This window comes from Xiphophorus maculatus, chromosome 9 (genome assembly GCF_002775205.1).
Source record: "Xiphophorus maculatus strain JP 163 A chromosome 9, X_maculatus-5.0-male, whole genome shotgun sequence".
NCBI lineage: Eukaryota > Metazoa > Chordata > Actinopteri > Cyprinodontiformes > Poeciliidae > Xiphophorus > Xiphophorus maculatus.
The window spans coordinates 3,794,128-3,810,957 of NC_036451.1; the positions used below are offsets into that span (position 1 = coordinate 3,794,128).

Below are 16,830 nucleotides of genomic sequence, written 5' to 3' on the forward strand. Positions count from 1 at the left end.
ATATAGAAAGTGTTTTAAGAGAATGCATTTGTGAATTATTTATTGATTGATAACAGCAATCAATCAGTAATTGATAGCTGTAAAATACATTCTAGCAGAAGCTAACTTTTAAATAAAATAAATTAGACCATAAAATTCCTACTTAATTTTTTTTTTCCACAAACAAAAATATAAAACTGTGGTGTTTTTTTACAAAGGTTATCATCCAGCTCTTACACCCAAGATTGTCCTAATTATATCCATTCTTGTGCACAAAACTTATTTAAAACGAAAATACAGACCACACAATAAAACCACAAATAAGTCTAGATGCCGTCCAAATTTTTCACACTAATTCATACCCAGAAGCACAGATGTAGAGTCTTCTCCCCTCGCCACAAAATAAAAAAGAGAGAAGCAGTAAAAGAGACAGAGAGAGAGTCTGGCTGGGCTGAATCAGCACCATACTAAATCAAACCTAGGAGAATTAATTACAAACAGTATTATCAATCTGAGCAAAGAGTGTGCAGGGTTATAAGGTTTGAGATTGATTAGGCTGACGATCCATCAAAAACAGAGATAGCCATTGTTGGCTTCTGCTGATCAGCTAAAGTGCCGCACCACAGATGGAGAGTAGGGTAGGGTGTGGTATACAGAGGGGATTGGGGTTAAATGGTTAGTAGAGAAGGGGTGGGGGGCACATGTCATTTGCACACTACTGTGATTTGTTTGTTTGAGAGAGGGAGGGCTCGAGGGGGATTTGGGAGGAGGTGGGAGACAAAGCTAAAAACATAGTAGGGTTTAATGATCAGCTAATCCCCCCGCCTCTACTGTGGGTATATAACGCAGCACCGCCTGCTGCTCTCTAATCATTTTTAACAGTAAAGGAAACTTGGTGGTAAGCACAGGGAGGAAGAATAGAGTTAAAAAGTAGTGAAAGCAACGTTAGGAACAGCTTTGACATTTAAGGATTGGAGGAGGAAAACCACAATGAAGCTGTTTTGCCTGTTTCTGCTGTTAGCTGGTTCGACTGCTGCGTACCATCTGGACACCTCGCCCAGGAGGGAGCCCCCCACCCTGCCCTCAGAGGTTCTCACCACAGAGGCAACTCCAACAGAAGCAAAATCCCGCTTCGCCATGCTGGATGACGTCCGCCTCCTGGCCAACGGGCTCCTCCAACTTGGCCAGAGTTTGCGAGAGTTTGTCCACAAGACCAAAGCCCAAATCAATGACATCTTCCAAAAGCTCAACATTTTCGACCGCTCCTTTTACCAGCTCTCGGTGGTCACATCCGAAATCAAAGAGGAAGAGGAGGAACTCAAGAAGACCACTAACATCTTGAAGGCCAACAATGAGGAGATCAGAAACCTATCCATGGAAATCAACACCAAGATAAACACCATCCTGCAGGAGCGCACGCAGCTGCAAAGCAAAGTGGGAAGCCTGGAGGAGAGGCTAAAGGGATTGTCAGAGAGCATGATCCCTGCAGACCAGCTAAGTGAAATCACAACCCTTAAGGTGAGGCGATAGAGATTATAAAACTCCATGAAATGCTAAATTAAAAGCCTTTCTCTACAACTGGTTTCATTGAAATAAACATTGTGATACTAATGCTGATGTTCCGTAAAACTTTATTGCGGAATGTTCAAAAGTAGGAAGTTGGTATGGATTATGTATGAAGACATAACAGTAACAGTATACTATTCATAATGAAACTATTTTGGCATTGCTGTTTCACATTTCTCATACTTATCAGAATATCTGGGGTTTCTTTGTTCAACAGTTGAACATCAAGGAACATTTTTTTAAATAACACATTCGAATTTTATTTTTAATAATGTGGAAATTATGCATGCATCAAATATTTTCTAGGAGGTAATTGAAGCACAAGAGAAAACAATCACCAGCCTTCTAAACGCAGTGAAGGAGCAACATGATCAGCTGGACCACCAGAAAATCAAGATTAAAAATCTGGAGGAAAAGGTAGACATGGAATATATAGCAACCTACACACACATTGCACCTTGAAAAACATGATGTAGACAAATTCTTTCAAGATGGAAAATACTTGTGTTTTTTTCTCTGCAGCTCAGTTTCAACAGCTTCCAGCAAACTATTGATAAGTCAATGGATTCAGACCATTCAGCCACTGATATGTTTGAATATCTGCAAATAAACTCCACTGGAACAGAAACACGTGGTAACTGTCTAAAATATGTCATTAGATAAAAATATTGCTTAATTTTAGATCAATTGGTTATAATCTGTCTTCACTTGTGAATATGTTGCAGACCTTCCTATAGACTGCAGTGAGTTATTTACCAGAGGAGAAACAAAGAGTGGAGTCTATGCTGTCAAACCAAACCAATCTGAGCCATTTTATGCTTACTGTGAAATGAGCTCAGGTAAGTAAAACAGAAAACTTATTTTTACCTTTTATAGAGACGTCTTAATATGATATAAATTAATATGGAACTGCACATTTCTATTTTTCTTCTATAGATCAGGGTTTCACTGTCATTCAGCAAAGAGTGGATAGTACAGTGGATTTTGACCAAACATGGGAAATGTATCAAAAAGGCTTTGGAAACCTAGAGAGTGAGTACACTTGTAAAATCTGAGCAGTTAGCCAGTTCTGCAGCTTTCATTGTCGCAATTAAGATCAATCATGCTGCATTTCAAAGTGTTTTACATTTCAGAGAAGTTTCTTTCACATATAAGCAGTTCAGCATGGATCAATTTGCTGATTGCTGTTTCCCACAGAGGACTTCTGGCTGGGTCTAAAGAAAATACACACCATCAGCCGACTGGGAAGTTACATCCTGCGAATTGATGTGGAAGACTGGAAGGAGGAAAAGCATTGGGCTGAGTACAGCTTTTCATTGGAAGGTCCCTCCGAGGACTACACCCTTCACGTCAGCCATTTTGCAGGGGACCTACCTGACGTGATGACCAACCTGACCGGATCGAGATTCTCCACAAAAGACAAGAACAACGACAGCGGCTGCAGCCCTGACTGTACTACGCGCAACTGCACAGGTACTGTATCTCTCATGGCAGAAATTGTAGAAATTAGTTGCAGTTTGTGTTGATACAACTGTTGTTTCATGCATTTGCAGGAGGTTGGTGGCAGAGTGCGTGCAGTGAAACCAACCTAAATGGAAAGTATTTCTCTTTGAGAACAAAAGGACGGTCTGTGAGAAGGAAGGGCATTCAATGGCGGCCTGGCACAGGACCTTCATATTCCCTTAAGATGAGCAAAATCAGCTTACGTGCATTAATAGATAGCGGAAACTAACCTTACACCTCTCAAGTGTTCATATATAGACTTGCTATTCTATGTCTTTACATAATGATCTACACTCAGTTAAAAGTTTCCACAGAAAGGGAAGCAAGATTGAGTTTGCCTTTTAACTTTTTGTTGGGTGAAATGTGTCATAATTTGGACTTACAGATATGATGCAATGGTTCAATAATGGCATGTAGGTTGTTAACCTATTGGATCTGATGCACCAAGGACACTAGAACAGTTATTACACAACATCTGCAATCAGTGGACCTATTGATCCATATCGCAGACAGATTCTGTTCCGGATACCCGGGGACTTACATGGGTTGAAAAACTTCTCAATGAATTTCAATCATAAATTGTGCAATCAGATTAACCAAAATGCATTTCGACTTCTAAGCCAACTATACTATTAGAAGTGTATCTTATCTTTATGATGCGAAACATGTTGTCTGAAGTAACAGGCAGAATAGCCATTGTCTTATTACATAATGCATGTACATTGTAATATATAAGCTTCAATAGGAATTGTATTTGCTATAACTATAATGTGCAGGCTGCTTTTGTTTTACTCTTCTGTAGACATTCTAGATTTTTTTTATTGTTTTGTACTACCCCATCCTCTGATTTCAACCTCTCAGGTTTCTAGGTAAAGTAAGGTTTTGTCAGCAAACTATTGATCATTCAAACTTTGGCAGTGCACTGATTACCTTTTATCATTGTCAGGTCAGTTTTTTATTTTTATTCTGTATAGTATTTAAAATATGTTCATAAGATTATGATTAATGCTGGCATTGTTAGCTAACATTGTGTGTTTGAGTCTCCACTGTCATATTGGGTCATATTGACTCGCATCATTAGTGCAGCACAAACTTCTGTTTTGTAAATGTGTGTCAAACTTGGTGTCTTCCTGGCAAAAATGTTTATATGCTATCCAATCCTACTGTATTTATGAAAAAAGAAATAAAGAAATCAGAGTGTCAACATGTGTTTCTATATTCGACTAATCTTATTAAAACACTTTAAGAGAAGTTGTTCAAAGGAAATTAAAAATTCAGAAATTCAGCTATTACTACACTAATAAGACATTCTAATTATATTTTGGTCCTAATCAGAGGCCTGGAGTCGTAGCCTCAATTGGCTTCTTTGTATCTTCCACAAAGGCTCATAAGAACTTTGATTAACAAAGAAAAACTGTTTTTAATAGAGATATTTTTTTCTTTTTATTGGAATAATTGCACTAAATTTTCACTAAAGAATAGGCTGGGAACTTTGTGGTGTTTTTTTATTATTATTTTTCAAATAAATATCAGCATATCATAGAAGAAGATATATCTGTTCTCGCTCTAGCAAAAATACTTCATGTTTTTCCTTTAACTAAAAATTTTATTTCTTTTTTCAGAACATCATGTAACATATGGGGCTCTTCACTTGTTTTGTTTTGCTAGACTGAGGGCAAAATTGGCTCTTAAGATTGTAAAGCTTGCAGACCCCTTGTCTAAATTATTTTTAATTAAAGTACATCACTAAGTACAATTTAAATGGACATTTTTCTGGCACTAATTCAACTCACTTGATTAAAAAAAATAGTGATGCTACTTCTGTAAGGCTATTGCTATTGTCTTACCGCCCTGACATTGTACTAACATGCTTGTTTGCTCCAGACAAACAAACTTCTAAAACCTGTGCTTTTATAGAGGCAGTTACCTTTGATCAATGTCAACTATTTAAATACGTTTGATCGTCATTGACATGACTTTTTGAAGACATCCTGGGAAGTCAGCCATGTCGTATTTAGTCCTTTACATGTCCGACATGTCAGTCCTTTTGGATTTATTCTGTGATCATAAAATTATAATATGGTGAAATTTTGTGTTGTATGATTTGAAGATACTTTCAAAACATACTAATAAAAAAGGTCCACCCCGTCTTTCTCTCCCCCCTGAGAAACTGAAAAATTCTTTTAATCATAGGATGTGATAAATCAGTCTCTACTGGATGGAGATCGTTTTACATGCAAAACAGCAAGTATGGCAACAGTGGGGCCCTGTGGGCTGCTATCTGGTAACATTTAGTTTTCTAAGTCACCTTGACAAAAATAGCCCTTATTCAGGTGGACAACGTCCACTATGTACACAGATCGAATCTGTCTGTGCATGGAGGTGCTGTCAGTGTGTGCAGGGTTCTGGCAACCATGACCTTCACAAAACAACAGGAATGAGATAAACAATTACAATCACAGCAGTGAACTGACCCGATTAATCAAGTCATTTTCAAAATAAAGTAAATGGATGAGAAGAGATTTAATTGGTCTCCTAAAAATGATGAGACAGACATAATTAAAGAAAACTCTTAAAGTAAAAACTATTTTTCTGTACCTGTACGTGGTGTTTGGCACATAGACGTCCCTGGCAGGAAATTCCAGGATCTCTCTGGTGGGGCGCACCCTGCTGTCTGGGTAAGGTTTAACCTGGGTAAGGTCAGGAGTCAGGCAATAATGGGGGTTCTCTGGAGCTGGAGAGATGTCCAACTTTAACTGGGCTGTGGTGATAAAAGGTGGGAAAGAAAAATTAAATAATTAAACTGAACAATATTGTTCTGTTTTTCCAATGTCCTAAAAGGTGATACATCAAAGAGTTGTCAGAACCTGTTATAGGCCTGAGCCTCCTCAGGACTGAAGAAGGTCTCCTCATATCAGCCAGAAACTTAAACAAATCTTCATCACTGAGCCTGTCCCCTTCCTATCAGGAAGCATGAAAGCAAAGAAATTTATTAAAAGAAAAACACCATAATGAATGATAATGGGTTTTCTGAATAAACGTGTACCTGTTTAAAGAAGTTAGTAATGGTAAGTGTTGCAGGCCTAAATCCTGTCAGACTGCATGATTCATCTCCGCTGGTGGTCCTCTCCAGGGAGCGCCTTCCCATGATGCTCGAGTTCCTCCGTTCTGACCATGAGCCTTTTCTCTCTTTAAACATTAAAACTAAATTTAGAATAAAAAACCTTTTAAACTTAGCTATTTTTTAAAAGTTTTTATTGGCTCTAGTGGCCTTTATTTGATAGTGAATTGACAGAAAAGTGTAATGAGAAAAGGGGGAGGACATGTGGCAAAGGTCGCTAGGCCGGGAATCGAACCTGCGACGGCTGCGTCAAGAACTAAGGCCTCCATATGTGGGTTGTGGTTAACCCCTGCGCCACCACAGCACCCCAAACTTAGCTATTTCTAATCTGCCCAGCAACTAAGGCAGCTAAAAGAAAACATTGCATGGATGAAACATTGCATTGCACCACATACATTGCAGGACCAAAGGCTGAACAAACAACTCAAAGTAACACTCCAAGGATCAATTTAGCTGCATGTTTTTGTTGGATGTTTATTTTCTCTGACTTTTCTTACTATTTGTTGTCAGAAAGTTTTTTTAGATAAAGATTTTAAAGGGTGGGAATGCACCGACAGGTCCAAAAGGCTCATGCATGGCTGCCAGCGCTTCTAACCCTCCCTGGACCCAGTTAAATGCATACCTGTAAACATTTTGTAGAATTGCAAGTCTATACTGTTGTTTTAATTTCAATGTTGGCTTGAGTTATAAAGCTAATTCAGACCTGATAGGCTCATCTCTAATTCGGTATCTCTCTCCAGACTGCCGGCGCTGTTGACAATGTTCATCAGGTGGATGGCGGTCCATGCGAAAGGCATCCTGTAGCGACCCAGACGCTGACAGAATTGCTCTGACTGACTTCGGAGCTTCTCCAGTTTCTCTTTGTTCTATAAAAAATATATTAAATTAAGCATACTTGCAATTTACTAATTAAAGAGCCATATCACAAATTATGGTCTATCCCTGAAGCACAACCTCGCTCCTATTAGTTAATTTAAATGCTGATACTGTATATTTTGATAAATGTCAAAACAAGCCATTAAAAAAAGAAATCTGGGTAACTATATGGATTACCTGCACATTATGTCTTCAGTTTAGATATAAAATTTCTGCATTTATTTTTTGATCTAATTCCCACTGATCGTACCTTGGCTGCATCTGATTCCTTGAAGACCATGTAAGGCTCTGCACATTCTCCAATATCACCTTGCTGTAGTACCTTTTCTAGCTGTTCACAAAAGAAAAAAAAACAGGTTAATGTGTAGCATATATATATATATATATTTTTTTTTTTTTCCAGAAAAGGCTCCATCAACACAAACCTGTGTTGATGGAGCCTATATTCCCTTAAACATGCCAAACCTATAGCGGGTAACATTGTGCAAAGCTAAAAGCTATATCAGCCAATCAGAATCCTTCAGAACAACCACTACTTCCTGTTACGAATTAAACATGGGGCCAGGAGATTCGTTTGTGTGGACAGATATATAAGTTGACCTACTTTTAAATACCATATTAGAATATAAAGTTAATAAAACACAAGACTATGTCGATTGGGAATCGTGCCAAAGCAAGTATGGATATACTGGTACATTCTTTGCCAGAGAATGTTTGTGTGCAAACCTAAAACTAAGTTTTATTTTTATGTGAACCCAAAAACTATTTATGAAATCTCCACTGATAAATAATTGCTTTTAGTAATATCAAACTGAGTTTTTGTGTGGATGAAAGGTCAAAACGCATAAAAATGTATGTTTTCCCAGAGATCTCAGAAAAACTTGTTTGTTATGAACTACTAAAACATAAAAATACATTTTAATCCTTTCCTTTAATTATTAGTGACTACACAGACCATCTAGTTAGTTGCAAATGTTGTATTTCAAATATATTGTTTCTCCATCTCTGTTACAATCAACATAAAGTATTACCCCTAACATTTTTAAATCTGAAGAATTAAAAGTAGCTAAGAATTTTTAAATTCATCACTGATGCAAACAAAATCATAGCAAAGCTGCTTCACCTTGATGACCAGGAAGATATCCTGGGAAGGATAGGTGATGGAGAAAATGGCAGAGCGCGCCAGAGTGGAGATGGCTGCCGTCTGGATGTGCGGACGCAACATTCCTTTCATCTGCTCCGAATTTAAGTCGAAGAAAAAGTTTTCAGATATCTAAAGGGAACAGAAAATAAGTTATAATTTGATTATTTTAGACAAAATATGCATCTGTATGACAACAAATACACTACAATAATAATAACATATTTTTTTTAGCCAATGGCTTGGTAACTGCAACTTGATTTCTTGCACACAGTTGCTGACAAACATGGTAGTTTCAGAGAAAAATGAGCCCCTAGTGAATCAATAGAGCACAGAAGCGAGGCAATATATATGAGAGAGCTACATCTCAAGGCCACTGCTACCCTCTAGTGTTTGTTACTGTAACATAATTCCAGTGTGTGATTTAACCACTGTAGATTCTTGAAACCTTAACAGAACACAGCATAAAATTTTACAGTCCACTCATCAGATTTCCTTTATCCTCCCAACAATTTTAATGGTTTGCAGAAGTGACCACACAACTCAGGGCCAGGAAAGGAACTGAGAAAAGCATAACAGCTTACCTTTCTCTTTTCCTTGACATCGTATAAGGCCAAACTAGCAAATATGGGTTCAATTTCGATCTCAAACCTTCAAAAGGAGGAGTAAAAACAAGTGAGTCAGCAAAAAGGAGCAGTTAAATATAACTAGAGAGGTTTTCTTTTTTCCTGAAAAAGTCTCTCCACCACTTACTTCAAGGACAAGCATTTGACAAGTAGCCTTTGGCCAAAGTGCTCTTTAGGTACTTCAGGCACACAGTGGCGCTCAATGGGCTCCTCCTTCACATGCACAAGGAAAGCACAGATGAACACCAGAAAATATACTTGTAGTCAGTCATTAAAACAAAAATCAAAGTCCTATTTGGATTGAGTGATGCACAAAACTAAAAGCTATGAGAGACAAGATGTTAATTTGAGAATCAAAATGTTACCTCATCGAGAGCGGGGTGTAAAGCAAAAAGTTCGCGATGGCGGCTGGTCTTGCGCTGATCTTCATTGTGCCGATCAATCTCCTCGTTGGGAGCACGGTCGAGGAGGTGAGGGAGAAGAGCGTCTGGGAGGGAATTCTTCAAGTCAAAGATGCTGCAGGCCCAGCTGCCGCGTGGAGTGTCATCTATAGACATTGATCGCCTCTTCAGATCATCCTAAAAAAACACCAAACACCAGTCAAAACCATAACTGTAGTCTATTTCCTAGTTTTGGAGCAGTCTCCGATACATTCGGCATTCACATATGCATTCGAAGCACACTGCAATTCACTTCAACTGAACCAAGACCTAGGTTTGTAGGCAGACCGCAGTTTGTTTTTTGGTCTGGATCAGAGTTCAATTGCACATTCACACCTACCTAAACAAACAGCTCTTTCTTTCATGAACTACAGTGTGATTAAAGTGGACTAGTTGGGGCTGGTCTGAATGCACCCTAAAAACAAAGATCACATTTAGGAAACACTTATAATAAAACGTAAAGAACAAGACCAAGAGAAAGGACAGCTTGTGTGATTCACTGCATCTTGCCGATATGGAGAGCCAATAAAGAGCTACAGGGTGGCTGGAAGCTGGTACCTGGTCATCCTGATAGCTGCTGCTGTCTGGCATCTCATCGGCCTCAAACACTTGCTTAGGTAAACCTTTCTGACGCTCCTTCTGCTTGTCCAGAGTGTTGGGGTTAAAACCTGTGCCAAGTTTATGATATCTGAAAGAGGAAGCAGCTGTTAACATACACAGTAAATCACCTGATATGGGAATGAAATGGTGCAAAGAGTTAATAAGGAAAGCCTTACTTTCTGTTAACAATGGCCCAGTCTTCTGTGTATGATCTGACACAATCTCTGACATGAGTGTCAGTGTCCCTGCAAACCGATCAGACAAGCATTATTTTAATATCAGTGTATAACTACAAACAAATACACAAAAGACAGAACCTATCCGACTAATTTCCAAGTTTTGTGTAACACCCCATAAAATATTGCGATGTAAGGGTACAATAGCTATGCATAAAAATGATGCAGCATTTACCATAGAGCTTCTCAATATATCAATCTTCCATTAATTTGTTTGCTATAAACTTTACAAATGTTTTGATGTAAACAAAGCATTTGTTAAGTTTTGTTTACAAATGTAAACAAAACTAATATAAACATAATTGTTTTTACTTTCAGAAAAAAACAATTATGAAGTTATATGATTTCAACTCAATAGTGTGTTTTATCAGTTAACTATTTAATCTTATTCAAACTGTAAAAATATCAGGTGAAGGCAATAATTTAGAACAATAGTCAAAAGTTGAACTTCTCACATAATTGATACTTCTGCTCATGGTGCTAAAAAACAATATCAGCAGACCATGTCAATTCAGTCCCACTGAACGAGGGCTTTTTTAAACAAATGTCTAATATGTTTATTAGACATAATAAGGTGATTTTCAGTTGTTTTTATGGATCATGTCCACCCTCTATAAAATGAACACTAATTGCAAATTTGGCACTTTATACTCAAATGTGTTGCTAAATAGCTTTCATTTACCCTTCTTCAGGGACAGCTGGTACAACGGTGCGACATTCCCTGGGTGTGTAGGTGACCTCGATGTCATCAGGGGGAAACTCAATCAGATCTCTGAGGGGACCGGACTCAACAATGGGGGGGTGTGTGATGAGATACTCCTCGAAGTCCACTGGTTCCACTGCCTCTGTGAGTGGAACCTGGTGGCCAAAGACAACGAGAAAAGTTTAGGGAAAAAAAGGAAGAATTATTTTACTTGTTGTTTATCACCATATATAGAGTGAAGGAACAACAAAATTAAAGTATGGAATCATTCTTTTGTTACTTTTGCTTTGTAGAGCACTTCTAGCTTTTGGATCAGCTCCATTTTTAGCAGAATGGCACCATGACATTAGCACAATTTGCTCGAGCCATTTTCCAGATGGTTGGAAAACTAAAAATGCATTGGATTTTGATTATGGAACTCATCATCCCAAACCTCTCCAGGTTGAGAATAACAACACTGGACCGTTTAAGAAGACTCAAACTCATCTATTTTCAGTGCAATTAACATGTTTAAAGCATAAGTCAGAAGATTCTAGAGAAGCAAGAAGGGAACTTGTATTAACAGAGTGCATTAAATCTCTGTTTTATCTATTTTACTTTTAATCCTTATCCATCATGAACATGTAGACTTCAGTTGTAGTAACACTGGAATAGGAATCGAACCTGGGAAAGCTGTGTCAAGGGCTGCAGCCTCTCTATATGGTGGATTTGCTCTGTCACCGACCACCAGGTGCCCTAGCACTACACTTTTATCAAGCAAGCTGTCAGAGCTTAGGCAAGGCGGCAATAAAATTACTACAGCAGCAATAATATCAAAGTCATTCAACTGTCACTCCTTATCATACTAAAATGTGAAAGTGCAAGTCAACTCTTTCACATAATCATAACAGCGAAAGTGTATCACCTACACTGAACTACAATCTACTCTTTGTGTAGAAAAGCAAGCAGCTGAAAGCAGCTGGGTGGAAACAGCTTTACATCACTCACTGTGTTGCTAGATGTTGTTCCAACGTTGAGGTTTTTGAAGAGCTGCGGGGAACCGCCATACTGACCAGCTATCTGCTTCCTGACCTCTGCTGCCACAGTCCTGCAGAGAAGAACAGAGGAAAGATGGTCAACGTCAAAAAAGTGTACTTACAATTTCTGAACTCAGATTGCAATATTAACAAAGCACTTGAATACTCTTGTACCTTATTAGTTTTGTTAATTGTTTTTATCACTTCAGACATTTGAGAATAAAAAAGATTTAAATTACTTTGGAGCTGTTTTTATATTTAAACAAATTTGTGTACAATATTTACTTGAATGTACCATAAAGGCACAGTTTTAAGGATATCATCATTTTGGACTGTTTGAATGCTGCAGGCAGCTGGACATTCACTTCAGCTGTTTTTCTCCAGTACCAATGTGGTTCATGATCAGTTTTTCCCAATCAGTCAACCATACTAAGCATTAGCAGGTGCAGCTGACAACAACACTCTTAAAGTGTGGAAGATGTTACTGACTAATGTTATGTATTATGTTTATGTTTAACAGAAAACTATTTTTACCACCCCATGAAACATATCTGTGCTTCATTATATGCTGCAAAAGGGTGAAAGAGAAAAAAGTCCTTTTTTAAAAAAAAAATATGTTGTTGAAGTAGAGGCCTTTAGTGACAGTAATCAGACAGGAGATGGAAAGAGGTTGAACACGGAAGAAATGCAGGATTCAAGTTTGAGAATCAAACTCCAGATAGTTCAATCAAGGACTAATAGAACATTGCGCTACAGGAAGACTGAACAGAGCACAGCAAAGTGGCTCTCTTTGTTGTTCTTTTATCTTTTAACTCTGTTATAGAACATAACTATTTCTGGAAATGTCGGTAGCTTACATAAGGAGGCTACATTCTCCAACATTACACAGAGCCTGCCGTTTTAGTCATGCTAACTATACAAACTGCACTTACTCCTGAGATAAACTAACAAAAGCTTAAAATATTAACTCAATCATTCTGATTTTAAGTATTTGTAAAACTCTATTCTACAGAAACTGCATTCAAACACTGTCAAACTGCCTCTGTTCCAAAAGATGATTTATGGCTACTCCTCTGCATTGACTGATCAAAGCTGTACAAAAGGTCAGGAAAGGAAATTGACAACAAATCTCAATTGGTGCATCTCTAATATTTATCAGTTTTATAGAATTTTATTTCATTTTTATGTGAATGTATAAAACAATAAAAAGAAGCTGTGTGTGTGCCATATATTTAAATTAAATTATTTAAATTTATTGGGATGAAAACAACTTCTTTACATAATATGGTTAAAAATCTAATTAGTTTGTTATTATGATGTAATCAAACTCAAACTACTAGAGTTCCTAAATGCCTTAGTTAGTTAACTGCCTCAAGCAAAGCTGAAAGCAGTTGGCTATTATATTACAGATTGGTAAAGCAAGTCAAGCCTCACATTTTAGCCCCACTTATTAGAGGGTTTTCTCTTCTGTCTCTGGTTTTTCAGCACAACACTTCCAACGAAATGACATGATAAACAGCCTGGTGACTCAAACAACATTCTGGTTACTCAACAGCTTTATCCTCCTAGTAATATACTGTACAGTAGGTCAGGGAGCTACCATAAACTCTGTTCTGTTTGCTGGAGACAACCTAATCATATCTATTGCATCATAGATAGAATGTAAACAACCAAGTGGCATTAGAGAGCTTGATAACGCTGCCAAACAGAAGTCAAAATAAGCACTATGATCCAACGTGCCGGTCTTTATTCAGTAAACACTAGCTTTATGGCCACAATTTCTGGACATCACTAAAACCTAGAAATAACACATGAACTCACAGTAAACAAGGGTCACAGTACAAGAAGTTCAAGTGGATAATACATGTTTAAGGAAATGCATTCAGTTTGTTTTTAGTGTCACACAATCAAAACTTTCACAAGCATCAACATGCCTTAGACGGATTTTTTTGTTATTCAGTAAGATGAATAAGATCAACCATTTAAACAGCCTTTACTTTGTCTTCTACAATGAAAGTAAAGTAAACAAAGTTTGACTTGTATTTCTGTATTTTTGAGCATTTGCGATCACAAAAGCCAAGAAACTAAAAAGCAGACAAAACATGTTAGGACTCAGTTGGTAGATCTTAAATAGTAGAGGGTTGTTGTCACACAAAAAACACTTCTGTCTCCTGTTTTAGTACAATTGAAAGTATTCATTCTCATTGACATAACTTGTTATGTTAAAACCACAAACATCCAAGTATTTTTTTTGGAATTTTATGTGGCGAGTCAACATAAAGTACCACATAAATATGAACTTGAAGTTAATGATAGATGATTTTCTCATGTTTTTATACAATTAAAGATCTGAAAGGTGAAGTAAGCAGGAAGATCAAGGAACACAGCTAAAAATAACTAAAACATAACTAAAAAGTATCCCAAACTGCATCAATCCACTATTCAGAATTAAAACTACTGGACAACTGCAGACCTGCCAAGACATGATTTTGTTTTTTACCAAATGGCTTGTGATCATGCTTTGAAACCTTCTGTGTCCTTCATTAATGTTTTGAGGTTAAGCAAATGAACAGTTAATTTAAAAAATGCAGAAAAGATTTACATTATTTTTAATTATTAAGTATGATTATAACAGGACATAACATTTTACACTGGTTGCAGTTCAGAATTAAAATTCTGACATTTTGAAGAGATCTAGTAATCTTTAACTCACAGTTGTGGTAATTGTGTTACAATTAACCTGGTAATTTTGTAGTGTGTACACTATATAATACTTAATACCGTTAATTACATTTTGGTTTTATTAGCAGATTTATCTTGACAACGTCAATGCCAAATGTACACAATTGACAATTGATGATTTGATTCCTCTTTTTTTAAGAACATAAAGAGATGGCAGTTAGAATGTTATTCTTCCTCAATTTCCAGATTTCCTCATTCTTCATCAGATCTTATCGCACAGAATTCATAAACAGCAAACAAGTGGGCGTTTTCCTCTAACAAATGCATAGTGACTTGTCTGTGCACTAAGTCATCAGAAAAAAAAAGATGAAATGCGTCCATTTGGACTGCTGAAGTGTAGAATAGAAGGAATGGTGGCATTTGACAGCTTGCACAAAGCCCCTTTGTTAAGGAGATTACATTGATCTGTCTGAGGAGCCGAGAGCAGATTATCACAGCGTTTAGCTGCTCTTGGGAAAGGCATTTATTTCTAATCAAAGTTACACGTTTGTGATCTACAGACATCTTAAACACATAGCTGCACAAAGTTCTATGAGAGTCAGCAGCGGTTACAGTAGCTTCCCATCGTTAGCTACTGTAGACGAGACAGCTAACAGACCAGAATTAACGGTTTTCTTTTCATTATAGTTCAGCCTTTTTCGGGATGGGACAGCTATCGGAAATACTTTTTTCATGCCAAAATATATCCGTATACACATTCCCATCAACCATTTGTTTGCATTTAGTGTAGTTTGAAAGTAGTAGCTAGCAGTGCAGCTGTCTGTCTGGGTGGGTCTGAGCATCTTCTGCCGCTACAGCTAACGAGAGGTTAGCAAGGAGGAGCCAGGCTTACTGGGCCTCCTTTAGCAGGGTTTCCCTGCAGCGGTGGTCTGAGGGAGACCCACATGAAAGCAAAAAGAAAAGGGTGTTCATTTACAGCGCTCATTTCGGAGTCTCCGGTCTTTACCTGCTGATTTTTTGGGCGAATGCGCGGCGTTCAGCCATGGCAGTGGCCGCTGATGTGCTTTCAGAAAATTCCCAGGCAGGCACTCTGCTCTTCTCTCAGAAAAAACACGGCCACAGGGACAACGGGAGAATGGGATCATTACCGTAAAGGCTGGAGTAGTACGCAACAGAACACACCCAAGAATGAGCTTTCGCACTTCTCTATTTGACTGTAGCTTCAGTTGAACTAATATCACAATTTCAGCTACAATTACTACAATTACAGCTACAATTACTACTACGACTGTTGCTTTTAATTTTGTAGTGAATATACAAAATTATATATTATTATTATTATTATTATTATTATTATTATTATTATTATTATTATTATTATTATTATTATTATTATTATTGAAAACAAATGTATTCATGTGACTGAAACCACAAGTTATTATTATAATTATTATTAGAATAGAATAGAATAGAATTACTTTATTCATCCCAGCAGGGAAATTATTTCTTTTTTTTTTGCTTTCTATTTATGTGTGTCAATAAGAAGTTCTAAAAGTTTTAAAAAACAATGTTCAAGGTTTGTGATTCCACTATTCTGGCAACTTCTTCTTGCTCAGAAAATTGTTTCTCTAATATTAGTGTACACCATTTTAAAAGAGCCATCTGGAGTACAAAGTATTACTCATATTACTAACTCAAATTCCTAAAACAGCTAGTACAACTTTTTTTATAAGGAATAAATCAGAATGAAGCATGTTACTTTAGATTTACAACAATGCATTTGCTTTGCAGTTTAAACAAATGCTGTAACCTATTAACAAGTGATATGTCCTAATGCATTCTGATTCAAATTGTTTAAAGTAGAAATATTGACTGTGAGCAAAAATATACAACGTACAAAGGTATTTTTTCTTCTTCTTCAAAACATTTTGGATCTCAGCAAGATCTTTCTCCAGATTTATGATAAAAATCCAGAAAAATAGAAGAGAGGATAAATTACTAGGCCATAGCATTCAAGGTTTTTTCAATGAACTGAGGGTGAAACATCCTATTTGGACCTTTAACAAAGATTTAAAGTAGAATGCAGACAAGCATTCTTTTTTCCTCAAAAGTAAATTCCAGATTTATATGACAGGCAATTTGCATGTATTTCATTGATGTTTGTAAATTTTTTGACTATATGTGAGTCATGAAAAGTTATCGTATAAGTTCATTACAAAGTATTTCCCAAATCTTTGGTGAGGATTTTGTCCTTTCAGTGAATCTCCCCTTTTTTATGAAAAACTTTGTCTTTTCTTCTCTTTAAAGTCTTCATGAATGATTTAATATGGCTGATTAATGA

At 37.1% G+C, this 16,830-nt stretch overlaps 2 protein-coding genes across 21 annotated transcripts in view; one reads left to right on the top strand and one right to left on the bottom strand.

The window, feature by feature from the left end:
* The window catches only part of dock7 (dedicator of cytokinesis 7), a 49,320-nt gene extending 33,704 nt beyond the window's left edge, over window positions 1-15,616 (bottom strand). For all 20 annotated transcript variants that reach the window (XM_023339865.1, XM_023339864.1, XM_023339863.1 and 17 more), the window contains exons 1-14: window positions 15,496-15,616; window positions 11,779-11,878; window positions 10,771-10,946; window positions 10,029-10,097; window positions 9,811-9,940; window positions 9,178-9,390; window positions 8,940-9,025; window positions 8,771-8,837; window positions 8,169-8,318; window positions 7,296-7,376; window positions 6,873-7,035; window positions 6,095-6,237; window positions 5,916-6,009; window positions 5,647-5,809 (exon numbers count right to left, since the gene is read on the bottom strand). In XM_023339865.1, the coding sequence (XP_023195633.1) occupies window positions 5,647-5,809; window positions 5,916-6,009; window positions 6,095-6,237; window positions 6,873-7,035; window positions 7,296-7,376; window positions 8,169-8,318; window positions 8,771-8,837; window positions 8,940-9,025; window positions 9,178-9,390; window positions 9,811-9,940; window positions 10,029-10,097; window positions 10,771-10,946; window positions 11,779-11,878; window positions 15,496-15,533 (1,673 nt within the window). In that variant the 5' untranslated portion in view covers window positions 15,534-15,616. The remainder of the gene's footprint in view (window positions 1-5,646; window positions 5,810-5,915; window positions 6,010-6,094; window positions 6,238-6,872; window positions 7,036-7,295; window positions 7,377-8,168; window positions 8,319-8,770; window positions 8,838-8,939; window positions 9,026-9,177; window positions 9,391-9,810; window positions 9,941-10,028; window positions 10,098-10,770; window positions 10,947-11,778; window positions 11,879-15,495) is intronic.
* Window positions 845-4,259, top strand: angptl3 (angiopoietin like 3). Its single transcript, XM_005815012.3, has 7 exons — window positions 845-1,497; window positions 1,852-1,962; window positions 2,068-2,179; window positions 2,271-2,384; window positions 2,482-2,577; window positions 2,743-3,018; window positions 3,099-4,259. The coding sequence occupies exons 1-7, from the start codon at window positions 970-972 to the stop codon at window positions 3,275-3,277; spliced, it is 1,416 nt and encodes a 471-aa protein (XP_005815069.1). The 5' UTR covers window positions 845-969; the 3' UTR covers window positions 3,278-4,259.
* Window positions 15,617-16,830: the final 1,214 nt, after the last annotated feature.